At 35.5% G+C, this 21612-nt stretch overlaps 1 protein-coding gene across 3 annotated transcripts in view; it reads right to left on the minus strand.

Annotated features, from left to right (window-relative positions):
- CHL1 (cell adhesion molecule L1 like) overlaps positions 1–21612 on the minus strand; it is a gene marked incomplete at both ends in the record, with an annotated part of 83898 nt that overhangs the window by 58852 nt on the left and 3434 nt on the right. For 2 of the 3 annotated variants that reach the window (XM_080914184.1, XM_080914182.1), the window contains 6 exons: positions 110–230; positions 1940–1987; positions 2863–3033; positions 4478–4600; positions 18886–19073; positions 19880–19985. In XM_080914184.1, the coding sequence (XP_080770310.1) occupies positions 110–230; positions 1940–1987; positions 2863–3033; positions 4478–4600; positions 18886–19073; positions 19880–19985 (757 nt within the window). The remainder of the gene's footprint in view (positions 1–109; positions 231–1939; positions 1988–2862; positions 3034–4477; positions 4601–18885; positions 19074–19879; positions 19986–21612) is intronic. The other variant, XM_080914183.1, reaches the window with a different exon arrangement.

Genomic DNA, 21612 nt, shown 5'->3' on the forward strand with positions numbered 1-21612 from the left:
TATATTTACAAAAGTAGTAAGTGATGAGCAGGCATGCATTAAAGTCTTTACTTCTCAGTCTTTGAAACACTAGATGGGATAAGGACTGGGCAGAGGCCAAAGTACTCACAGGCCCTCTGCAAAACACTCGAGCAACAAGGTATTCCCTTTGAGTACAGTCTGCGTGGATGAACTGCCAATTTGTGCAGGAGGCAACAGAAGTTTGGGTTTCCTTTGCTTGATGGAATTTGCTAGAAAAGAAAAAAGAAGAGTCAGTCTCCTCCCCAACAAAAATTGTAAAATGTCTCTGTTATCAGGTCATTTTCAAAGCATGATTTCACATCCTTTTCACATACTTTGGTGTGTTTCTTAAGCAGACTTCTCTCATCCAAAGAAACATGATTCTCTCAGTTTCTCTAACAATGTATTTAAATGTCAGGATGTTCATCACCTGTCCGTTTTAGAACATGAAGCCTTACTCAAGGGGATTTTATGACACACCCTCAAGTTAACTGATAGTCTGACTTTGTATTCTATTGTTTTACCATAACTGCCATTTTTAATGATTAGATGTTTATTTAATTTATTGATCAAAGTATTAGTTAGATCAGAGTATTGTAAAAATACATCTTTCATTCTCAGGTACTTATTGAGAATTCAGACTGAGGAAAATTGTTCTAGATACTAGGCAGCCATAAATTTATTTAGTTCTTCAGTAAATTTCTTCTAGTCTCAGATCCTTAAAGATAACTAATGTTTTAAAAATTGATTCATTATATATCTAAGTTTGGAAGGTATAGATTGGAAAGTTTTATTTATTCTTTTATTTAGTAATTTTAAAACACAATGGCAAATTAGGACACTAAATTCACACTATATTTTGATTTTATTTCCAAATGTGAACATAAATTGTTTTTCAAAATCAGTACCAATGTGATTTTATCTATTTATGAAATCAAATAAATAGTTTACTTTCTCTTATCAGAAGACAGGAGTATAAAATATATGTTCAGTCTGCTCTCCATTTTCTTGCTTGTATTTATATATTAGAAATTATTTTTAAATATATACTGCATATGCCACATTTCTTTTAAGTACTTGAAGACATATATGTAGATTATTAATGTTACAGAAAATGATGTTGGGAATGAGACAGCATACATGAGACAGCTGGCAAGTGGAGTGCTTCATTCCCTTCTGATGAGATCACCAGTATATTAGAAACTGAAGTGTAGCCCCTGGCCCACATAATGTAAGGAGTATTTATTTTATTTGAGTGTGGTTTGTAATATAGAAAACAAGCCAACTATGTAATTCAGGATAAAACTGAAACATTATATATATGGGGCAAACTCTGATATATGCTTCATACAAAAACTAAATAAAATTTAAAGGGTTCCATAGACAAAAGTATTGGAGATATACTAAAAACTGCATTCTTTCTCAGTCAGATTGCATAGTGTTACAAACTATTCTGACAAAGCTTGCAAGTAAAAACGATTTACTTATGTCTTTTAAACCCAGAGTTTTTCTACTTTTCGTTATATTAACCATTTATTTTCTTTTTCCTTATGCTATGTAGGAGCTATTAGAAAAATCAAAGTAATACACTATTACATACATATATTTATAGCTGTATGTAAAACTAGAGATATACATTTATATGTTAATTATAGATGCTTAATTAACTACGCTACTTTTATATGTGTGTTAATTAGATATAATTGTATGTTACAATTACAAATCACATACATATATAAATACATACACATACACATACGCGTACACATATCCATTTGCATAAACTCTAAATGACTACAAATCATAAAACCTTCTACGCTAAAATACTACTTAATAGAAATACTGCAATTCTTTCTAATAATTACTCTAATAAAATGAAATGACCATAAATGACTAAAGCTAAAACTATATGCTCAAATTCTATATATGGCCAACTTACCCTGGGAACTAATTTTTGTGGATGAACTTGAATCATTAGCATGCTTTACTGAAATAAAAAAGATGGAGAAACTAATACAAACATAATGGTAGATGCTGATCAATAAAGTATGAAAATCCATGTTTTTCTGAAAAAAATTACAAGATGAAATATAGCCATGCCCATTTGAGTACTGTCTATGGAATATATATATATATATATATATATATATATATATATATATATATATATATATATATTCAGGCTACTTAAAGGCTTCATAAAATAGACCCCACACATCATATGCACACAAATAATGGAACAAATTAGACAATGAAATGATCATGCCAACCTTCTGGTTTACCAAGGTCAATTACTAAGTCTGAGAGTTACTGGGCTTATCCTTTGACTTTGAATCTTATGATGTTGTCTCTCACTAATTACTCCTTCCCTTTTGGGAACCCAGATATGCATTTACAGCATGGAGAAGGACACAGAAAATCAATTCAGATAACTTTGCCAATTTGGGAAGAACAAAGAAACCTTGATGTGGTTTAAAAAGAAAAAGAATATAAATGGCAATTTTCCTTTGACTCAATTTTGGTCCCCTTCATTTTCAGCCTGCTGATTTATCCAAGGTCATGGTGAGCCCGTGCACAGTTTGTGCTTTAAAAGATCACTGAAAATGAGTAGATCCTGCAGACATGAAATGAAAACACATTTGTACTGTGAATTGAGATTTGGTTTTCTGGCTGCCAGAGACAAGCTACTGTGGATCTGCAGCTGCAGATGTCTCTAGATCATCTGTCTGAAATCTCTAGAGTTAAACTGAAACAATGATGGAAAGTACCAACCAGCTTTACATGGCTTCAGAGGGAAGAATGAAATGACACACAGATTTGCATTCAGCATGACTGAAAGAAGAATGAATTATTTGGACTTACAACTATTCACAGTTAGTTTCATTGGCATCTTTTGTACAATCGTTCTTAATTTTGGAAATGCAGCGAAACAACAGTAATCATTTCGACTGTCTTTTTCTTCCACATTTGCAAAGTATAGATCTCCTTTTTGGCTCATGTACACTCTTTCATTTTGTTCAATGTGTTCTAATTCTGCAAAGGAGAAAACACAACTTGTCACTGAGATGGCATCCCTCTCCTTAAGGTGCTGCATCAGACTGTTTCATTGTTATTTCTTTTATGTGATTTGTATTGTGATGTTTCCTGTCTGCTCTTCCTGCTGTGGGCAAGCAGTCAGAAAAAAAAGCAACATTGAAATCATTGGGAGGCTGGGTATCTCACTGACAGACTGCCAGTCTGATAGTCATCTCTCCTTATCAACTGGTCTCTTTCTTTACTTTTGCTTATCTAAAAAGTGTTCAGTTCACATACCAATTACTTCTCTTTTTATTGTATATTTTATTTACTTACATTTGAAATGTTATCCCCTTTCCTGGTTTCCTATCTGGAACCCCTTATCCTATCCTCCCTCCCCCTGCTTTTATGAGGGTGCTCCCCCACCTACCTACCCACTCCTGCCTCCATGCCTTGGCATTCCCACACTCTGGGGAATGGAGCCTTCCCATGACCAAGGGCCTCTACTCCCATTGAAGTCCGACAAGGCTCTCCTGTGCTATATATGTGGCTGAAGCCATAAGTCCCTTCATGTGTATTTTTTTTTATTGGTGGCGTAGTCCCTGAAAGTTCTGCACATTCTAGTTAGTTGATATTGTTGTTTTTCCTATGGGGTTGCAAACTCCTTCATATTCTTCAGTCCTTTCTCTAACTCCTCCATTGGGGACCCCATGCTCAGCTCTTATTTTCTATGGATGATTCTTTCTTTAAACTGGGTTCCTCAAAATTGATGCCTGCATCATTGATCACCCTGCATTGGGTGCAGCTATGTACTTCTAAGATGTGCTAAAGCTTTTTATTTTGGTTGCAGCCAAAGCGGCTTCACCCTTTCTCCTTTAGATACTTCATAGATATTATTTTCTTATGTAATGCAGTGAGAAAACATCCAGAGGTCAGCGAGAAATTATGTGATAGAATAGGCTTTTCAAGAAGAGGCTTTATGTTAGAAATCACCAAAGCAAGAAAAGTAAACACAAAGACTACCATGAACATTTTGTAGGTCATTGATTTTAGCAGTAAAAATTAAGTTGAAATATTAATACTAAACCAAAAATATAACCCAAATTACTTCAACACTGACCAAGCCTTTGTGCCAAAGGTAAAGACTGCAGAAGACAGTTTTTTTGTTTTTTGTTTTTTGTTTTTTGTTTTTTTGCCAGCATGCTTTAACATACGACTACTCTCCTCCTCTTCAAATACTGTACAGTCAAGAGATATGATGATCTTCTGTTGCCTTCACATAGACACTCCAGTTGTGCTTAGGAGTAAGAGTAGAATTATGAACATATTTAATTTGAAGTCTATTTCATGCTACCGGATAATCAATCATATATGAATGGTTGCTTTCATTGGTTTCACTATGTCATATACATAGTTCATTGAATTAAAGTGATCTTGGTTGATGGAACAGAATACTACTTACCAATATTCATCCAATAGATGTGCAAAGGTGGAAGGCCCTTGGGAGGGTTGCAGGGTAGGACAATGGAATCCCCTTCTTCTACATCAATGGGTTCAATCTTTTCTTTTGGAAACTTTGGAACACCTGTTAAAATGATCACCGTGAAACATTTACTTGTAATGTAACCTTAATATGGTCTATGTTACAAATAACTAATGGCTTTTCTCTTCTTATAAAAAAACATGAGCAACTAGGAAATTGAGAATCCCATGGTGTTGTTCCCCCATCTACCCTACAGAAGAAAATACAGAATCTGGCATGATAGGGCTTCCTGAAGACCTTCTCTTCTCCCTTGGGTTCTCCCATTCCAATCCCCTGGCTCTGAAGCAGAAAACAGTTGCTTCTTCCCTTCTCTCATCTCCTATGGATCCCACAGATCTTCTCCTTCAAATCTTCTTCCCCCAACTCCTTGCTTTGTCCTAGACTGGAACTCTGGAAGGCATGTCATGCTAAGCCTAGGGCCACTAGGCTGAAGACTGAAGGCAAATCCATAACTCTTCTATAACTCCTGAGATCCGGACCCCAGGTTCACCTCCAGCTCTTTAGTAGGCTACTTGTTTTGGTTTCCCTTTTTTATCTGATCCCATCTCCAAGGAATCACAATATCTTCTACTCCAACCTTCCTTCTCTAAACTCACCCAGTACCGCAACCTCCAACACCAACAGCCATGTCCTGTGCATATAACATCTGAGCAGGACAGAAAAACAATAAATATGTGCCATCATACTCACTGAAAATCCAGGGAGGAAACAGAAGACAAGAAACCAGATACATACCCAACTAAGACAAATTCAGAAATCAGCTAGACCTATAATCATCCTAGATCTAGATGCCTAGACAACAGCATAAAAACACTATCACGACCAGCCAAAGCAATATGTCTCCACTAGAGCTCAGGTACCCTGCCACATTAGGCCATGAATATTTCAGCAAAGCTGAAACACATGTAAAATATCATAAACTAACTACATGACTACAATAGAGATCCTTAAAGAGGACATTAGTAAGTCCCTTAAAGAAATCTAGAAAAACACAAAGTTTGAGGATATGACTAAATATATTCCTTAAAGAAAGACATGGAAACAAAATACTGGTAGAAATGAATAAATCAATAAACCCCTTACAGAAATAAAAACAACAGCAACATCAACAAACAAAAACTAAAAACACAACCCACAAGCAAATGGTTGAAGAAAATGAATAAACCTTTTCAAGACATAAAAATAGAAATAAAATCAATAAAGAAAACATAAACAAAGGGAATTCTGAAGAGAAAAACCTCAGGATTTTGAACAGAAGTTTTAGAGAAAAATATTTCCAACATAATGCAAGATATGGTAGAAAGAAAGTCAGGCAGTAGAGATAAAAAATATTAATCTAAAAAAACTCTTGACACAAAACATATAGGAACTCTGGAATACCATGAAGAGACAAAAGCTAAAAATATGAGGAATAGTAAAAGAGGAAGGTTTCCAGCTCAAAGGCCCATAAAACATTTTCAACAAAATAATTAAAGGAAGTTACCCTTAACTAAAGAAAGATATTGGTGAACCAGCTTGATTTCATCTTAAGGTAAAACAACTCAGGCTTTTGCTAAGCTAAAATATTGTTCTCTGGAAAATGACAGAGAGGCCCCCTTGCCAAGGATAATGCCTACTTCATTTAATTATCATGTAGTAGTGGAGCTTGTGCCTACACAAAATGCCTATATTCTAGTTTCTTTTGTGTGAGGAGGTACTCTGCAGGCTTCCAAAAGAGAATTGTGGAAAGCAACTAAAGAACAAAACTGATGACCTACAACGGGTTCTGCCTGCTAAACATACTAGGACAACATTGGCACAGAACTTGTGAGAATAGCCAACCAATGTCTGATTATAGCTAATGCCCACTTCAGAAGTAACTCATACTCAATATTATTTGTGTAATTGTGAAGCAGGGACTAGACATCCTAGAGATTTAGGGTAACACCAAATACTATTGTTCTAAAATCCTGAATAAAAATATTGTTGCTATGTGCTATGAATAAGGAATGGAAACACTTGTAAATGTTTTTCTGAGATGCAATGAAAACCATGGGTTTTGTTCATCTTAGTTCCCACACACATGAAATCATCTTCCTCCAATCTCATTAAAATGATTTCTAATGATATTCTGCTCTACTCATAGATCACTGCCTGTTCCAGTCATCATCGGCAAGGCTTACTCCACCAGGAGCTGGGAAAATATGCAGAGACCCATAGCCAGACATTATATATAAAGAAAGTCTTAAAGAGAGGTCTCCATCAAATCTCTTCTCTCAGAGATCAGAGAATCCTGTGGAAGAGGAGACAGGAAGAATTGTACGGGCCAGAGGAAATGAGGAGGCTATCAGGAGAACAAAACCATCTGAGTCAACAAATCAATGTTCATATTAGATCAGAAGGAGTTTGGCAGCAATCACTGGGGCTACATTAGTCTGCACCTGGTTCTTTTCTGTGTGTGTCATATACCTATGTTTTTATAAGATTCTTCAATATGAGAATGAGTATGGCACACATTCTTGTCCCTGTGCTAAGGACTCTTAATCCTGTGGTGTTGCTGTGCCCAACTTTTATATGATAGGTTTTGCTTTATCTTGTTATACTTTATTTTGTCATGTTTGGTTGTTATCTATTACCAGCCTGTTTTTGTTTTTGTTGTTTTCTTTTTTTTAGCTAATAATTACATTATTTATTACAAAGGAGAAAGATTGTGTATCCAGGAGAGGAGAGAACATAGGGAAACTAGAGGGGGTAGAGAAATAAAAAAATAGGAGATACAGTGATTGTGAAAAGAATTTGTTTTCATTAGAGAAAAAAATTTGCATGAGTTTTTGTATACTTCCAAGATAATTTGTGAACATGTTATATGGTTCATTGGGTAAGCCTGACAACTTGAATTCATTCCCTGGAATACGTTTGATAGAAGAATAAAACTGATTTCTGAAGTTGTTCTCTGAGCCAGAGCCTGACCCCCCTACCCCCACCCCCAATGTAAAAAAGTGAATCATTGAAAGATATTTCTGAACCAAGATATTGCTGCTCGGTGCCATGCATGTTTCTCTGAGATGCATTGCAAACCACAGGATTTGCTCATTTTATTTCCCACAGACATAAAATCATCTTTCTCCAAACACTGTGATTTCTTCTTTTAGTCTGATGTTGCCTACCCCTGGCTTTATTGCCAACTCTTTGAATATTACTGGAAAATACCCTATTCAGGTCACTTGCTATGCTAAACAACCAAACAGAAATATCAGAGCACACAGGAAGCAGTGGGAAACAGACAAGGAAGAACAAATTTGATCACTCCAAGTTTCAAAAAGAACTTCCACCTTGGGATCAATCCATTAAGTTCCCTTTAAATGAAGTGAAAACAATACTGGAATGGGAGGTTGCCAATATTTCATCCTATTGTCTCCTCCTCACACTGGAATGGTTTCCCCAAGGAGCAAGTATGAGAAGAATACAAGTCAGAACTGCAAGGACTGGCAGCCAACAGCAGTGTTTCATATAAAAATTACATATGTATGAATATTCAAGCTGTATTTTTCCTGAACGTTATATGGCTGCCTTACATTTTTTCTGGGGAATTTTCAGACATGCACTGTGGAATCACACACGTTCTGATTCTAGATGATGGTTGGAGGATGACATCTACCAAACAGCCCTGGCCTTCTGGGACTTTTAAATGAGTTTTCTACTTTTTTATGTTTAAGCAGCGATTCATAAGCAATTACTGTATTTTTAGGAAAGTGAAGTATCTTCTTTTTTAATCTCAATTTTGCACATGTCTGGCCAGTCATTACAAGATTTATAATGAGAACTTCTGTCCATTTTCTCTGTATTATTGTGAAGTCCTTTGTTCCCAGCCCCACCCTCAGGCTTCGGGGATAATTTGCTGACATTTTGTCATAGTCATTTTCTAGCTGTTTACAAGGAATTGCGTTTTGTCCAAATTCAAGGACTTTTCTATGGTGAGCATTCTAGGGGGGATGGACTGTTAGAGGAACACAGATGCAGGGGAGGGAAGCTTCAATTTCTTTATCCTTTCAGCCATTGGTGGTTTCCTCTGGGTCCTCACATTCCTGCAATATTTTGTTATTTGACATGGCTGGATATATGAATTCTAGTCATCCTTGAAACATGCATTTATTACAGGTAGCATGACATCTTAGAGAGGAAAGTTGTTTCATACCTTCACTGTTAACATGTCAAGGGTAAAATAATATGCCAGCTAATGCCTGGCATTGATTGACAGAAAGTAGTCCTTACCCATATGCAAAATTAATAAATGTGTTACATACTCAAACCTGTTATTTATTACCACTTTCCTGACTGAGAACCAGTGTGCACTAGTATGAAAGTTAGCAGTACGCTTGCACTTTAATGAATCTGTTTACAATCAGAACCAAAGGACAACATGGGTGGAGAAGCACACATGAGAAAAATGAAAGGGTATATGATTCTCTATCTCATATGGGGAAAATGTTGTGCTTAATGTGAGCATCCAGCTTGCTTGAAAGTAGAAAATTAATAAGATATATGAATCATTAGTTGGAAATCTGTTCTCTCAAAGTGTGTATAAAAGTATAATGATTCAGACAGATAATACAGCCAGGGAAGTACTAGAATCCTTACATTAATTAAGTCTACATTATGAAATGCCATTTCCAAGTAGTTAGTTCAGTGGGCATCTAATCCATCCATCATATAAAGAAAAAGAAAAGACAATTCACAAGTCTACTAAACACTTAAACACACACTGCAAATCTTCAAAGAAATTGTTACTAATGAAACAAGTATCAGGAAACAGGGAAGCTTATGTATCTCCTAATTTAAGGTCTCAGAGGAATATTAGGAATATTAGAGAAAAATTAATTAATATGGATCTTTTCATTATTATTTGATGACCCTAAATTTCTAGTCTTCTCTATGGAGAGCAAGACCACTTTTATGCATATGATAAATGTTATCGTTTGCTTTATGTTACTATAAAAACATCAATATGAACAATTTGGTGAAGAGAGTTTCTTGGGCTTCTACATTCAGGTCAGAATCTGTTATTGAAAGAAGTGTGAACAGGAAGTCAAGCAGGACGTGAAGTGGAGATTATGGAGGGATGCTATTGATTGGCTTATCTCTGGCTCATGCTCTGCTGGCTTTCTCTTATAGCCTAGACCTGGCTACCTGTGGTGCTGCCCACAGTAGGAATACACCTCTCTGCATCAATCACCATTCAAAACAATGTTTCACAGACATGGCCACAGGCCAATATGACCTAGGCACTTGCTCAGTTGAAGTTCTTTTTTCCCAGATGATTCTAGGTTGTATCAAGTGTATCAAGAAAACAAATGAGTACAATATTAAATTAAATTTAACAAAATAATAGCAGTCATGGAGACAATTAACTCACAAAGAAATGGCTACTTTTGAACAACCCTGAAAGTGACTGATTGGTTTTGATTGACCTATAGCATTATTTATTGAAGAAAGATACAACATGGTTAGTCTTAAGCAACAGCTCATGCTCATGTTAGACAATTCTACTCCTTTGTCTTACATTTCCAACGATCTTCCCATCATCACAGAACCTCAGTCATGTGGGCTTGACTCTGTGTAGTCTTACTATAAAGGAATCAGTACGCACGCATTCATCCCTGTGTACTTAAGTGGGGCTTCAAGCATGTCCAGAAATCTTATTATCATCGTCTAGAGGAAGTCAACCTTTTATGTATGCAATGATGCTACAGATCTATTTGCAGTAATGCAGCTGACAATGTCCTCCTCTTCACGGTTCTCTGAAGGATCCTCTTTGTGTCTATTGTTCTGCACAGTGGATCAATATATAGTGCTTACTTAAGAATGTGAGTTCATGAATGGTTTCTTGAAGTCATAAGGTTTCTATGAAAAACCTTTCCCAGAGGTATGTTGAACAAAAACTAACTTACCCATTTGATTCAAGTTACAGCTAACCTAGAAACGGAAACTCTTTGCTGGAGCCTTGCAACTTTAGGTACTGCCAGCAAGGTTTGAAAATACCTCACTACATTCTCTCCATGTTCAGAAAAAAACACTCTTCTTACTTAAATAAGAAAATATCTGACAAAAAATATTTTATCTGGAACAGTAGTTCTCAACCGATGTGTCATGACCCACCCTGGCGTCACATGTCAGATAGCTCACCTACCTAACAGATATTTACATTATGATTCATAATTACAAAATTAAAGATATAAAGTACCAAAAAATAATTTTATGATTGTCATCACCACAACATAAAGAAATGTATTAAAGTGTCAAAGTATTAAGGAGATTGAGAACCACTCACTGATCTAAGGGTTCCTCTAGGACTAACTGAAGAATAAATTGGAACTATTCTATTAGATAATGATTTTACATTTAAAATGCTTGAATCATATGTAAATTTGATATCTTAATTTTTTTAATTAAAGCAGAAATTCAGTATAGGTGATATATATTCAGTATAGTACAGGAACATACTTGGATAAAGTTCATCAGCAACCTGAAGGATGATTAGTATTAGAGAGCCAAAGTATAGGCGTTTATATCTTCAGTGATGAAAAAGTATAAGAAAAGCATTTTTATCTACACACACACACACACACACACACACACACACACACACACACACACAAACACCCTAGTCACAGTAGTCAAGGGATAAAGCCAATTTTAGTGTGTTTTTAATACTATCCCCGATTACTAATGCTGAGTTGTGGGGAAATATCGCCATATGTCCACTGTTCAATTCTAAGTCTCCATGGTCTCTAATTCTTAGTCTTCAGGTTATGGGAACGTGATCTTCAAGGGAAATGCAGGACTGTCATTCTTGCTCCTTGCTCCCTAGTTCACAAAGCAGGCAGGGTTTACTCTCCCACAGGTTCTTATCACAAATTATTCCTATAATGCTAGCTCAAAGCAATAGTGACAACCCATCATGGCTGGGCAAAGAAAACTGTGAACCAAATTAACCTTTTGCATTTTGTAAATTGGTTATCTCAGGGGTTTTGTCACAGTGCTGGAAATCTGATGAGTACAACTAGGAAAATGGCTAGCGCTAGCATAAGGAAAGAGCCTAATTATGGCTTGGTGACTAATTCACTGACAAAAACCCAGTGCCATAGATATCTCATTTAGTTATTGGACTTAGTCTGCATTCATAATGGATGCAGTGAATCTATTTTTTGGGCTGTTTCTTTTATCCTTTCCCTACCTATCTCAACTAGGATATTATAAAAATAATCATAATAAATCTAAGCATTAGAAATTAAAAAAAAACTTTCCATTATACTAGGTAACAACTTGATAACTGAGAGATAAAATCTCTAAAACTAGAACCACCCAGTTTCTATAAATATAAAAATAAAGAGAACTCTTTAGATCTTAAGATCTGTTAAATGAATATTCTTAAAATGCTCTTATTCATGAACTCCAAAGAACCAGAATGGGAACTGGATCATGAAGTATTTTCACAACAGCCTGGAACAATGTGTGAGACATCTAATGCATTTTATTCATTCTACAGTAGCTGAGAAAGAGAACAATTACCTACATGAAAGCGCTGATCTTTGATCCACTATCACTTAACTGCAACACTGCTGTATTGTGGCCTAAATTATCTTCATAAAATAATGATGTCACTGATAATGCCTAGTTAATAACAGAAAATATTTTCAAAACCTATTAATTGTTATATCTTCCATGCAACTGTCCCATTTCTTTTTCTGCAGTAGGTATAGCTACTGCCTCGTCCTTCGTTTCCGTAGCAACCACTCAAATTCAGGTTAAGGATTACCCAAATGCCTTGTCTTTTACAATGTACATTTACTGTCTTTCATCCTATATTTCTAACCTTATTTAGTTAAAATGTGTATAATAGCAACATTAGATATATGAAAACACACACATAGTCTTCAGCAAAGAATAACTACATGTTTGGAAAAATGTAAATGCAAATTTTAATTTTGAATAGATTCTTTCTGAGGTTTTCTGGATCCATTGGAGCAGAAGCCAAGATAAGAGATAGCTGTATCTATATTAAATGTTTACATGAAGCTCAGGCACAGAGTTTTTGGCAATACTCTCTGATCCAACATTTATAGACATTTATAGCCAAATGTCATTTTAAATTGTAACATTTAAATGCAGTTCTGAAATATATGTGTCATTGTTCTACCCATTACTTTTGCTGATCACCTCAATCCAGGAGCCCGTTCAGCAGGATTACCCTGCTACATGGCTTTGCTTTGAATACATAAAGAGATCATTAGTGAAATTAATTTAGATGCTACAAAGGAAGACAGAAAGACAATGGAAATCCTTTAAATATTGTCCACTCAACCGAGAACAGTACTATCTTCCGGATGCTGACTCCTGCATGTACCCCTCCATTAACGTTTAGTATTTTTTTTTGTTTTTCATTAAAAATTTCCCAAGCAAAATTATATTCTTAATCAATGTCTCATGTGTGTTTAAAAACTTTAAACTGAAGTAAAATCATACCATATGCATTTTTGTAAGATTTACTTTTCTAACTTCTAGTATTCCTGATTCTATGCTTCTGAAAAATATTTTGAATGATTATATGATAATTTAATCATATTATACACTGAATCCTCCCCTCAAAAAGAAGTTAAAAGTATGCTAAAGTTTCTGAAAGAATGGCTTACTAGAACTTCAGAACTTTGGAGAGGGGGGCATTGCAAGTCCAGAGCTACACCACTTTATCCTCCAATTCTGTGTTTCCTCTAGCACCTTTGTGATTATCAGGAACATTTGTGTAAGTTATGCAAAAAGATCCTTATCTTTCTTCAAACCAAAGATTATGAATGTCATCATCAGACAGCATCTGATGCTTGTAGCAGAGATTTCCTCACTGAACTTTAATCTATCTTTCTGATATGCCCACTAGCATATTTTTAAAGTTTATTTTTGATTTATGACTTTCTTTGCTATAAATAATGTCATGAACTTTTGGCAAGCTAGAATGTGGAATTTGGGGCAACCTGAATCTGTGCTGTCAAGTTACTGCCAGTCATAACTGACCCTAGAACAAACTCTCCCTGTGATACAAAAGCCAAGCCTTTGAAACAGTATGTTCCACTGTAAGTCAATTGTTAAATTTGCCACATACGTGCACTATATACATGTACAAATAAATATATACATATAAAGAAAACACATAGATGCTAGTGCCCAAAATAATTCCTGTTAAGCAAAAACAGAATTGCATATACCTGGCCAAGAAAATAAATAAACAATGTGGGATCTTAAGTGTGGGAATCTTTAAGAAAGTGGGGACAAAAGAACCTATGATAAAGGAAAGAGGAAACTAAAGAGAGACTCTTGGACCCTTCACTTTTGTTGTTACAGTGTTGTGTTTTCTCCACTTGTAAACTTAGTGAGTTTAACAACAACACAAACCTCTGAACTGAAGCTAATACTGATGAAAAGACATGAATGAATGAGGACATCAGAGGGGAGGTAGGGGAGAGAATGGAGGGTGGAAAAGACCAGAGAGAAGAGAAGAGAAGAGGAGAGGAGAGGAGAGGAGAGGAGAGGAGAAGAGAGGAGAGGAGAGGGAAGAAGGAAGAAAGGTACCATACCACATATACCTATCAGAGGAATGAAGCTGAAACCCATACAGGCCCAGATTGGTGGATTCTTACCTCCACTAACCAGTTCATTTTATTTTCTCTTTTAAATTTGGAGTACGTTAAAGCCTCGGGTTTCATTATTTCAAACTGAATAAAAGCTACCGATTAAAGCAATAAATACATGCTCTCTAATTTTGAAAATTTATTTATCATTTCAGAATATATTAAGATATTTTCCTCATAACAGTTAATTCATAAATGCATCTAGAACATGTAGAAGAATTAAGCTACACTGTGAGGATGTAGAATGTCAGATGGAAGACAGTGTAGGTCCTTTAGGAAGTGTTTCATAGAAGCCAGTGTTGCAGTGGGGAAGGAAGGAAGAAAATGAAGGCGGGAGAAACGGCAATGAGAAGGAGGGGAAAGTGAAAGAGGTGCAGAGAGAGAGAGGGAGAGGGAGCAAGAAAGGGAGGGCAAAGAAAGGGCATAAAGAAGAAAAAGAAAAAGGTGAGGAGAATCAGGAGGGATGAAGGTGTGGGGAAAGACTGAGTTGGAGAAACTCAACTTCTTCAGTGTCTTCACTAGAGTAAGCAGGGTTTGCCTCTGGGTTACTAAACGTCCACATAGTTAATCCACCTGGTCTAACCCCATGCAAAACCACACACTTACCTATTCATTCGTGGTTTTATTGGAACTCGAAATCAGATCAGCCAAGTCTATATATTTCAACTTTTAGAATTTTCTTTTCTTTTTTATTGGATAGTTTGTGTATTTACATTTCAACTGTTATCTCTGTTTCCAGGTCCCCCTCCCATTCCCCCTCCCCTCCCTCTATGAGAATATTCCCCCTCCCACCCATTTTAAACTGTGCTTTCTAGTCTGTATATTTATCATTCATCTGGTCATTTGCCATAAAAGAACAGGCAAATAAGAATTCTGAGCAAAATAACTCAGTGTCAATTAAGGATAAATAGACTTTAACTCTGTTGAAATTCTAAAACACAAAGTTGATTACTCAGTAATTTCAAAAATTTTGTTTATATGGTGTATGTGTGTGTGTGTGTGTGTGTGTGTGTGTGTGTGTGTGTGCGCGCGCGCGCAAGCAGTAAAGATTATTGAGCTTCTCTTTTTTCCCTTTTTAAAAATTGATATAGTTCCTTCTTCTATATTTCTCTACCATATGCTTTGAGACAGGCTATCTCACTGCACTAGAGTGGCTGGGCTGTGAGCTCCAGGGGTCTGTCTGTCTTTTCCTCCAAAATAGAACACTGACACCAGAGGCACAAGGCAGTCTGGTGGCAGCTTTCTTCATGGTGGGGGCTCCGTCAGTTCTAAAGCTTGCATGGCAAGCACAGTACTGAATCGGCATCTCTTCTGGCCCTGTTTTCCTTTCTCTGTTTCAGCCTCTCTCTCTCTCTCTCTCTCTCTCTCTCTCTCTCTCTCTCTCTCTCTCTCTCTCTCTCTCTCTCTCTCTCTCTCTCTCTCTCTCTCTCTCTCATTTGTTCTTCTATCATACATTACATTCTGACCACGGTTTCCCTTCCCTTACCCCATCCCCCAGATTTACTCTTCCTCTGTTTCCCTTCAAGGGGAAAAAGATGATCAGGCCGAACATGTGAACATGGCCGAACAAGATATATCACAACTGAACACAAATGCATCACTGCTGGCTGGTAGAAGAAAAAGGGTTGGAAGATGAGGCAAAATAGTCGGAGACACTTTCCACTTCATTTATCGTTCAAATCTAACAAGAACACCAAGGTACACAGCCATAAGGTATACGCAAGTGACCTAGGTCAGATCCACATTTTTGTTGCTTTAGTTTCTGTAAGATGCTTTGATTCTGGGGGTTATCCATGTTCCCCCGGTGACCTTAGCCATGCTAGCTCCTCTTTTCCGCCTTCTTCTGCTCTGCTTAGTGCTCGGCTGTGGGTCTCTGCATCTGTTCCCATCGGCTGGTGGAAAATAATTGACATTTTTTTTGACAGTTGTGATTCTATCTTGTGTCTCTGCGCTGTCCTGCCTCTGGTACCTAATCAGTTAGGTATTGTTAGATGTGGGCTCCCAAGCAACAAGAAAGAAGGCATGCATCTCCCTGGGAAAAAGATTTTGCAGGTAGCCTTGGGGTGGGTGGGGATGGGAACAGGAGGTATCAGGTGTGGATAGGGTTGAGAAAGATATAGGGAGAGTGTACTGGGAGAGATGCATAGAGTTGGGAGCTCTTGGGGAGCAACGTAGAAACTTACTGCAGTGGAAACTCCTTAGAATATATGAAACTGATCCTAGTAAACTCTCCTACCAATGGGGAATACAGAGCTGGAACTGGCCATCTTCTACAACCAGGCAATCCCTATTTTCCTCTTTAGTGAGATGTATAGGTCTCATAGTAAAGGTTATACAGTGTTGGATTTAGTTTTCCAATTGTATACTATACACATATACATTTAAACCCTAAAGATTCTTAACTCTTATCAACCTTCTATTACCTTATCTCATAAATTTTTATCTTATGTTTATGTTACAAAATAAGTCTTTATCATTATTGTTCATTCTTCTCATATTGATTGGTTTATAAGATGTTGAATATTCCTCTCAATAATGCTCTCATGGGAGCAAGTATATCTAATCAGGTAAACTTTTCAAATCAGTATTTTTCACTATTTTCTCTACCATTTCTTATTTTACCTGTGAGTTAGAAATACACTATTTAGTTTTCAAAATAGATTTTTTATTGAGATAACTTTTTATTTTGATGTGAATATTATAATGAATTACAACTTTCTCTTGATCTGGTTGTTCCCAAATAGGTTAAAAGATAGATTTCAATTAAACTTTTGCAATGGATTTTTAGTTCAGTTACATTTTGTTCATATTTTCTTTATAGCTCAAGAAATCAGCAAATGTGCCTTTTCTTCACATACACGTAGTTCACACACACACAATAGTTCATTCTACAGTTTAGACATGATATCCAATACAATACTTCAGCTTCAGTTTGCATCTCTCTGACTTAAGTCTCGCATGTCCTGAGTAACGTTCTGTTCTGCTTGAATGATATTATTATGATGTAATTATCTATTCTTGTCAGTTCCATTATTATTGTGTCCCATCATCAAATATAATTGCTTCAATATCAAACATGATTTATTACTTAATTTCTAGAGTATCAAAGTAAGTTTTGACTGCTATTAGCATATTCATTCAAATACCTTATTTATAGTAAATCTTCAAATGTTGGTTTAACAGGTACAATTTTTAGGGTTTATATATTTCATATTATTACTACATATAATTATAATTTACATATTTTATAGCATTTATTACTTTTCATTTTATTACTCTAATCATTTTATTAAAAGATTTATTTATTTATTGCATATAAGTACACTGTAGCTGACTTCAGACACACCAGGAGAGGGCATTGGATCCCATTACAGATGGTCGTGAGCCACCATGTGGTTGCTGGGATTTGAACTCAGGACTTCTGGAAGAGCAGTCAGTGCTCTTAACCGCTGAGACATCTCTCCAGCCCCACACTCTAATCTTTAATTTGGGATTATTTAGATTTAATTTTTGTGTTTGTCTTATTTCAAATCTTTTTCATATCTTTCCTTTTTTGCTTTTTCATTTTTTTTTTCTTTCTGTATACCACATATTCAGGTAGTTGTTCTTATGTACTTCCAGGATTATTATAAATTTAAAGGAACATACCTTAATTATAAGAGTATAAATTTGCTTAATATTCATTGCTCTAGAATGTAATAAAAAGTAAACAACAATTTACAGTTATCTCTCCTTCAACTTTAAAATAAGGAATTCACCATTATTTGTTTCTTTAACATTTCTGTAAGTTTTGTCCTCCCTACAGTCCTAGCAAACCTCCAAATTCTAACGGGACTAGAACATTCCTTGAATTCTTTACCTTCATAAGATTCTACAATAAGAAACTGTCTATTGGAGGCTGACTGGTATTTTTCCATGTTAGAGTTTACCATGTGAAACTTTGGGTCAGCGTTCTGTGCAGTTAGAAACCATAGGTCAGGTAAAATACATGAGTGGGTATTTCAGGCACATGGGTAGAGTATGTTAATCCTTCCATAATCAGAAATCAGTGATTATTTTAGAAAAATGACAATTTTTACTGCAACAAGTTTATAGTCCATCATGACTTCCACTTATTGTCTACACTGCCAGTGGCTGGTTATACCCTCCTACAGAGAAATGACTGTCTAACTGGAATTATCCAGCTGGCATTTCTCCATGTGACAGTAGCTGAATGCCTACACTCTTTTTCTCAAAGCATTTAAAAGGCTATCAACAACGACATATGCTTATGTTTTATACTACCTGAGTGTAGCAGCATATAGTATCACTCTATCCACGAGAAACCTTCATGAAGACTATGAGTTCAGGAGAGCTGGCAGAACTAGACTAAACTGCACTATCAAAGAGTGTTTTTGTGTTGATGAAGATGTTTCCAGATTATATGTTACTGAAACTGAGGTGCGGTTATCTAACCATAGATTTACCCATCATCATATATGGAGACTAGTTACTTTTCCCATGTTAGGTCGAAGGTTATGCTGCTTTCTCACAAAATCTAGAATGTGAATATCAAGAGTCAGATGAGAATTTTACAGTAAATGTAATATACACCGACTTAGATGCCTTTATGTCCAATTACCACTTCATGGGACCAACCGTCAATACAATCTCTACCTGAACACTTACCTGGGACTATGAACTCTATTTCTTCTGAGATCGCAGTTCCTAGTCTATTAGAGGCAAAGCAGCGGTATTTTCCTTGAAAGTGAGAGATGTGGCCCTCATTTGGGATCTTGAATGTGCCTGAATCGTTAGATGCAATTATCCGAGGGTCAGAAAGATCAAAAGGCTTATCATCCTTAGTCCATGAAAATCTAGATGATAAAGTAAAGTTCAACGTAAGTGTTGGTGACATTTCTTATTTTAAAAGTTTTTAAGACAATGCATGAAAAGCAAAAGGTGTGGAAAGTAATCTTATTCTCTTTTAAATTGAAGTTATTTTAAAAATGTTTTCCATTAGAGATATAATTAGACAATCACTATATTTTAGCACATAATGTAAGATAAACATAGAAGGTGAAACTCTGTGTGTATGTCTGTGCATAGAAAGCACACAAACACAGCATATACACACTCAAGTGAATTTTGTTAATCCCCTTTTATCTGAATTTTTAACTGTTTTAACTATATGACATATTTGATAACATGTTAAGTATAGACTTTCCAGATTAATGTTGTCAGTATTACAATAGCATTAAAATAATTTTATGATGATCTGTCACATTTGCTGTTATTGTTCTCCATTTCAATGTCTTTCCTATTATAAATGATGATAAATTTATTTTTCATTTTTTTCTGCAGAGAAATTCCTTGTAAATATTAAAAATACATTAGTAGATAAAAAGAGGTTTTAGTTTTTGAAAAATATTTTAGAGCTGTATTTGAGGGAAAAAAGTACACAGTTAAGTTCTGCCCAAGTATCAATCTTTCATGATAATAATGTAACCATATTGTTGTGGCCTGTATGAAATAAATACATTTAAATTATTTAGACTTAACTACCATTTACTTAGAAAATCAGGGCTTCAGTCACATGCAGCTTTGTATTAGACCTAATGATTCATTAGGTAGCATTAAAATTAAAATTCTATCCAATATGTATTCACTAATATACACTTACTTTGGTTCAGGGTTTCCTTTTGCTTCACATTCAATTTGAAAATATTCATCAAAGGGAAAAGCCACTTGCACATATGACTGCTTTACGATTGTTGGAACCTGTTGAACTGAAAGTCAATACAGTATACTTGAGTAATGAGGTTTTCAACCTGACACATGTTTAAAGAACATGTGTTTTCTATACTGGTAAGTGGGATGGTTTATCTTCAGAGTCAACTTGACTGCCTTTGGGGTCACCCAAGAGACATGATTGAGAGCATCTATCTGGGTATTTTCCTAAAGGGTTAACTGGAAAAAAAAAGAGTCATCCAGAATGTAAAAGAACAGCACCATCCAAGGCCCTGGAGACCTGAATTGAGGAAAATGGAGTAACCCACTGAACACCATTCATCCCTTTCTACTTCCTGACTATGGATTGACTCTGACTATGAACTGACTACATCAGCCTCTCACTGCCTTCCCTGCCACAGTGGAGTCCATCCAATCAAATCGTGAACCAGAAATATCCCTCCCTCGGGTTGGTGCTTTTTTAGCAGTACTCTACCATAGTATTGAGGAGAGAAACTATGACAGTAAGTAAAAGACTAATCAAAGAATTTGACTTCTTTGTAACATATATTTTTATCTAGATAAAACACTCCTTACCATCATTTTATGTTGCTTCACATATAAATTTCAATAAACCACAGAAATATGTGACAATTTTTAACAGAAGAAAACCAACTTATTGAAACTTTAAAGCATCTATTTTAAAAAATGATTGGCATTGCATTTATGCTGGCATGTTGTAATCTTTTCTACAAGTTTCTGTCACTTGAAAATGTATCTTTGTCACCTTACTTGTTTCTATTTAAACATTATAGTATACTAATTTAGCATCACTCACCCAAATGATATCCTATGTGTCTTTTGATAGTTCTTCTATTACAGGGCATGCTTGTTTTCTATTCTCTTTCCACTTAATATGTTTCACTAAGTATCCTCCACATCACAAACTTTTTATTATCAGATTATCAGTGTATGATAAATTTGCAGATATGGTTATAATGGGACTGACTCTAAATAAAAGCTAAAATTATTTCACAACCAGTGCATTATTATAGTGGATTTCATAGCTAAATAGGATCAATGGCTTCTTTAAACCTGTTAAAAATCCATATTTATTGCAAAAGATGTTTATTTGATTTTTATTTATTGCTTCATTTTGAGAAAAACATTTTTCCACTCTTCCTAAATATTTGACATTTCCCGCTCATGAGTTGATTTGTTTTTTTGTTCTCCACTTGAATTCTTATTCCACTTTGAATTATTAATCAACTTAAAATTAGAGAACACAAGATATCAGAATGCTGATGACCATCACAGATAATGATGTACATAATGCTGTACTGCAGATGAGCAGTAAATCCTAACATTAAATCATTCTTTAGTACAATTCTGACAATTGTTTATTTATAGTATTGGTTTGTAAGAAAACGCAAATCACTCATTAGTACTAACTGACTTGGACATAATGCTTTTGTAAAATGCAATTTGTAGACAAGGAAGTGATTACTGATTACAATTAAACTATAAAGGTATAGACATGAGTTGCAACCTTGTGACACTGGCCAATCTGGACTTTTTTGCCTTCTTAAAAATTACTAGCCAACCAAAATGCTCCTGTTCAACTGGACTATAAGTAACATTAAAAACATCAAAAGTTAAAACTTAATCTATTTACTTAAAAAATAT

Source organism: Micromys minutus (genome assembly GCF_963924665.1).
Source record: "Micromys minutus genome assembly, chromosome: 3".
Taxonomy (NCBI): domain Eukaryota; kingdom Metazoa; phylum Chordata; class Mammalia; order Rodentia; family Muridae; genus Micromys; species Micromys minutus.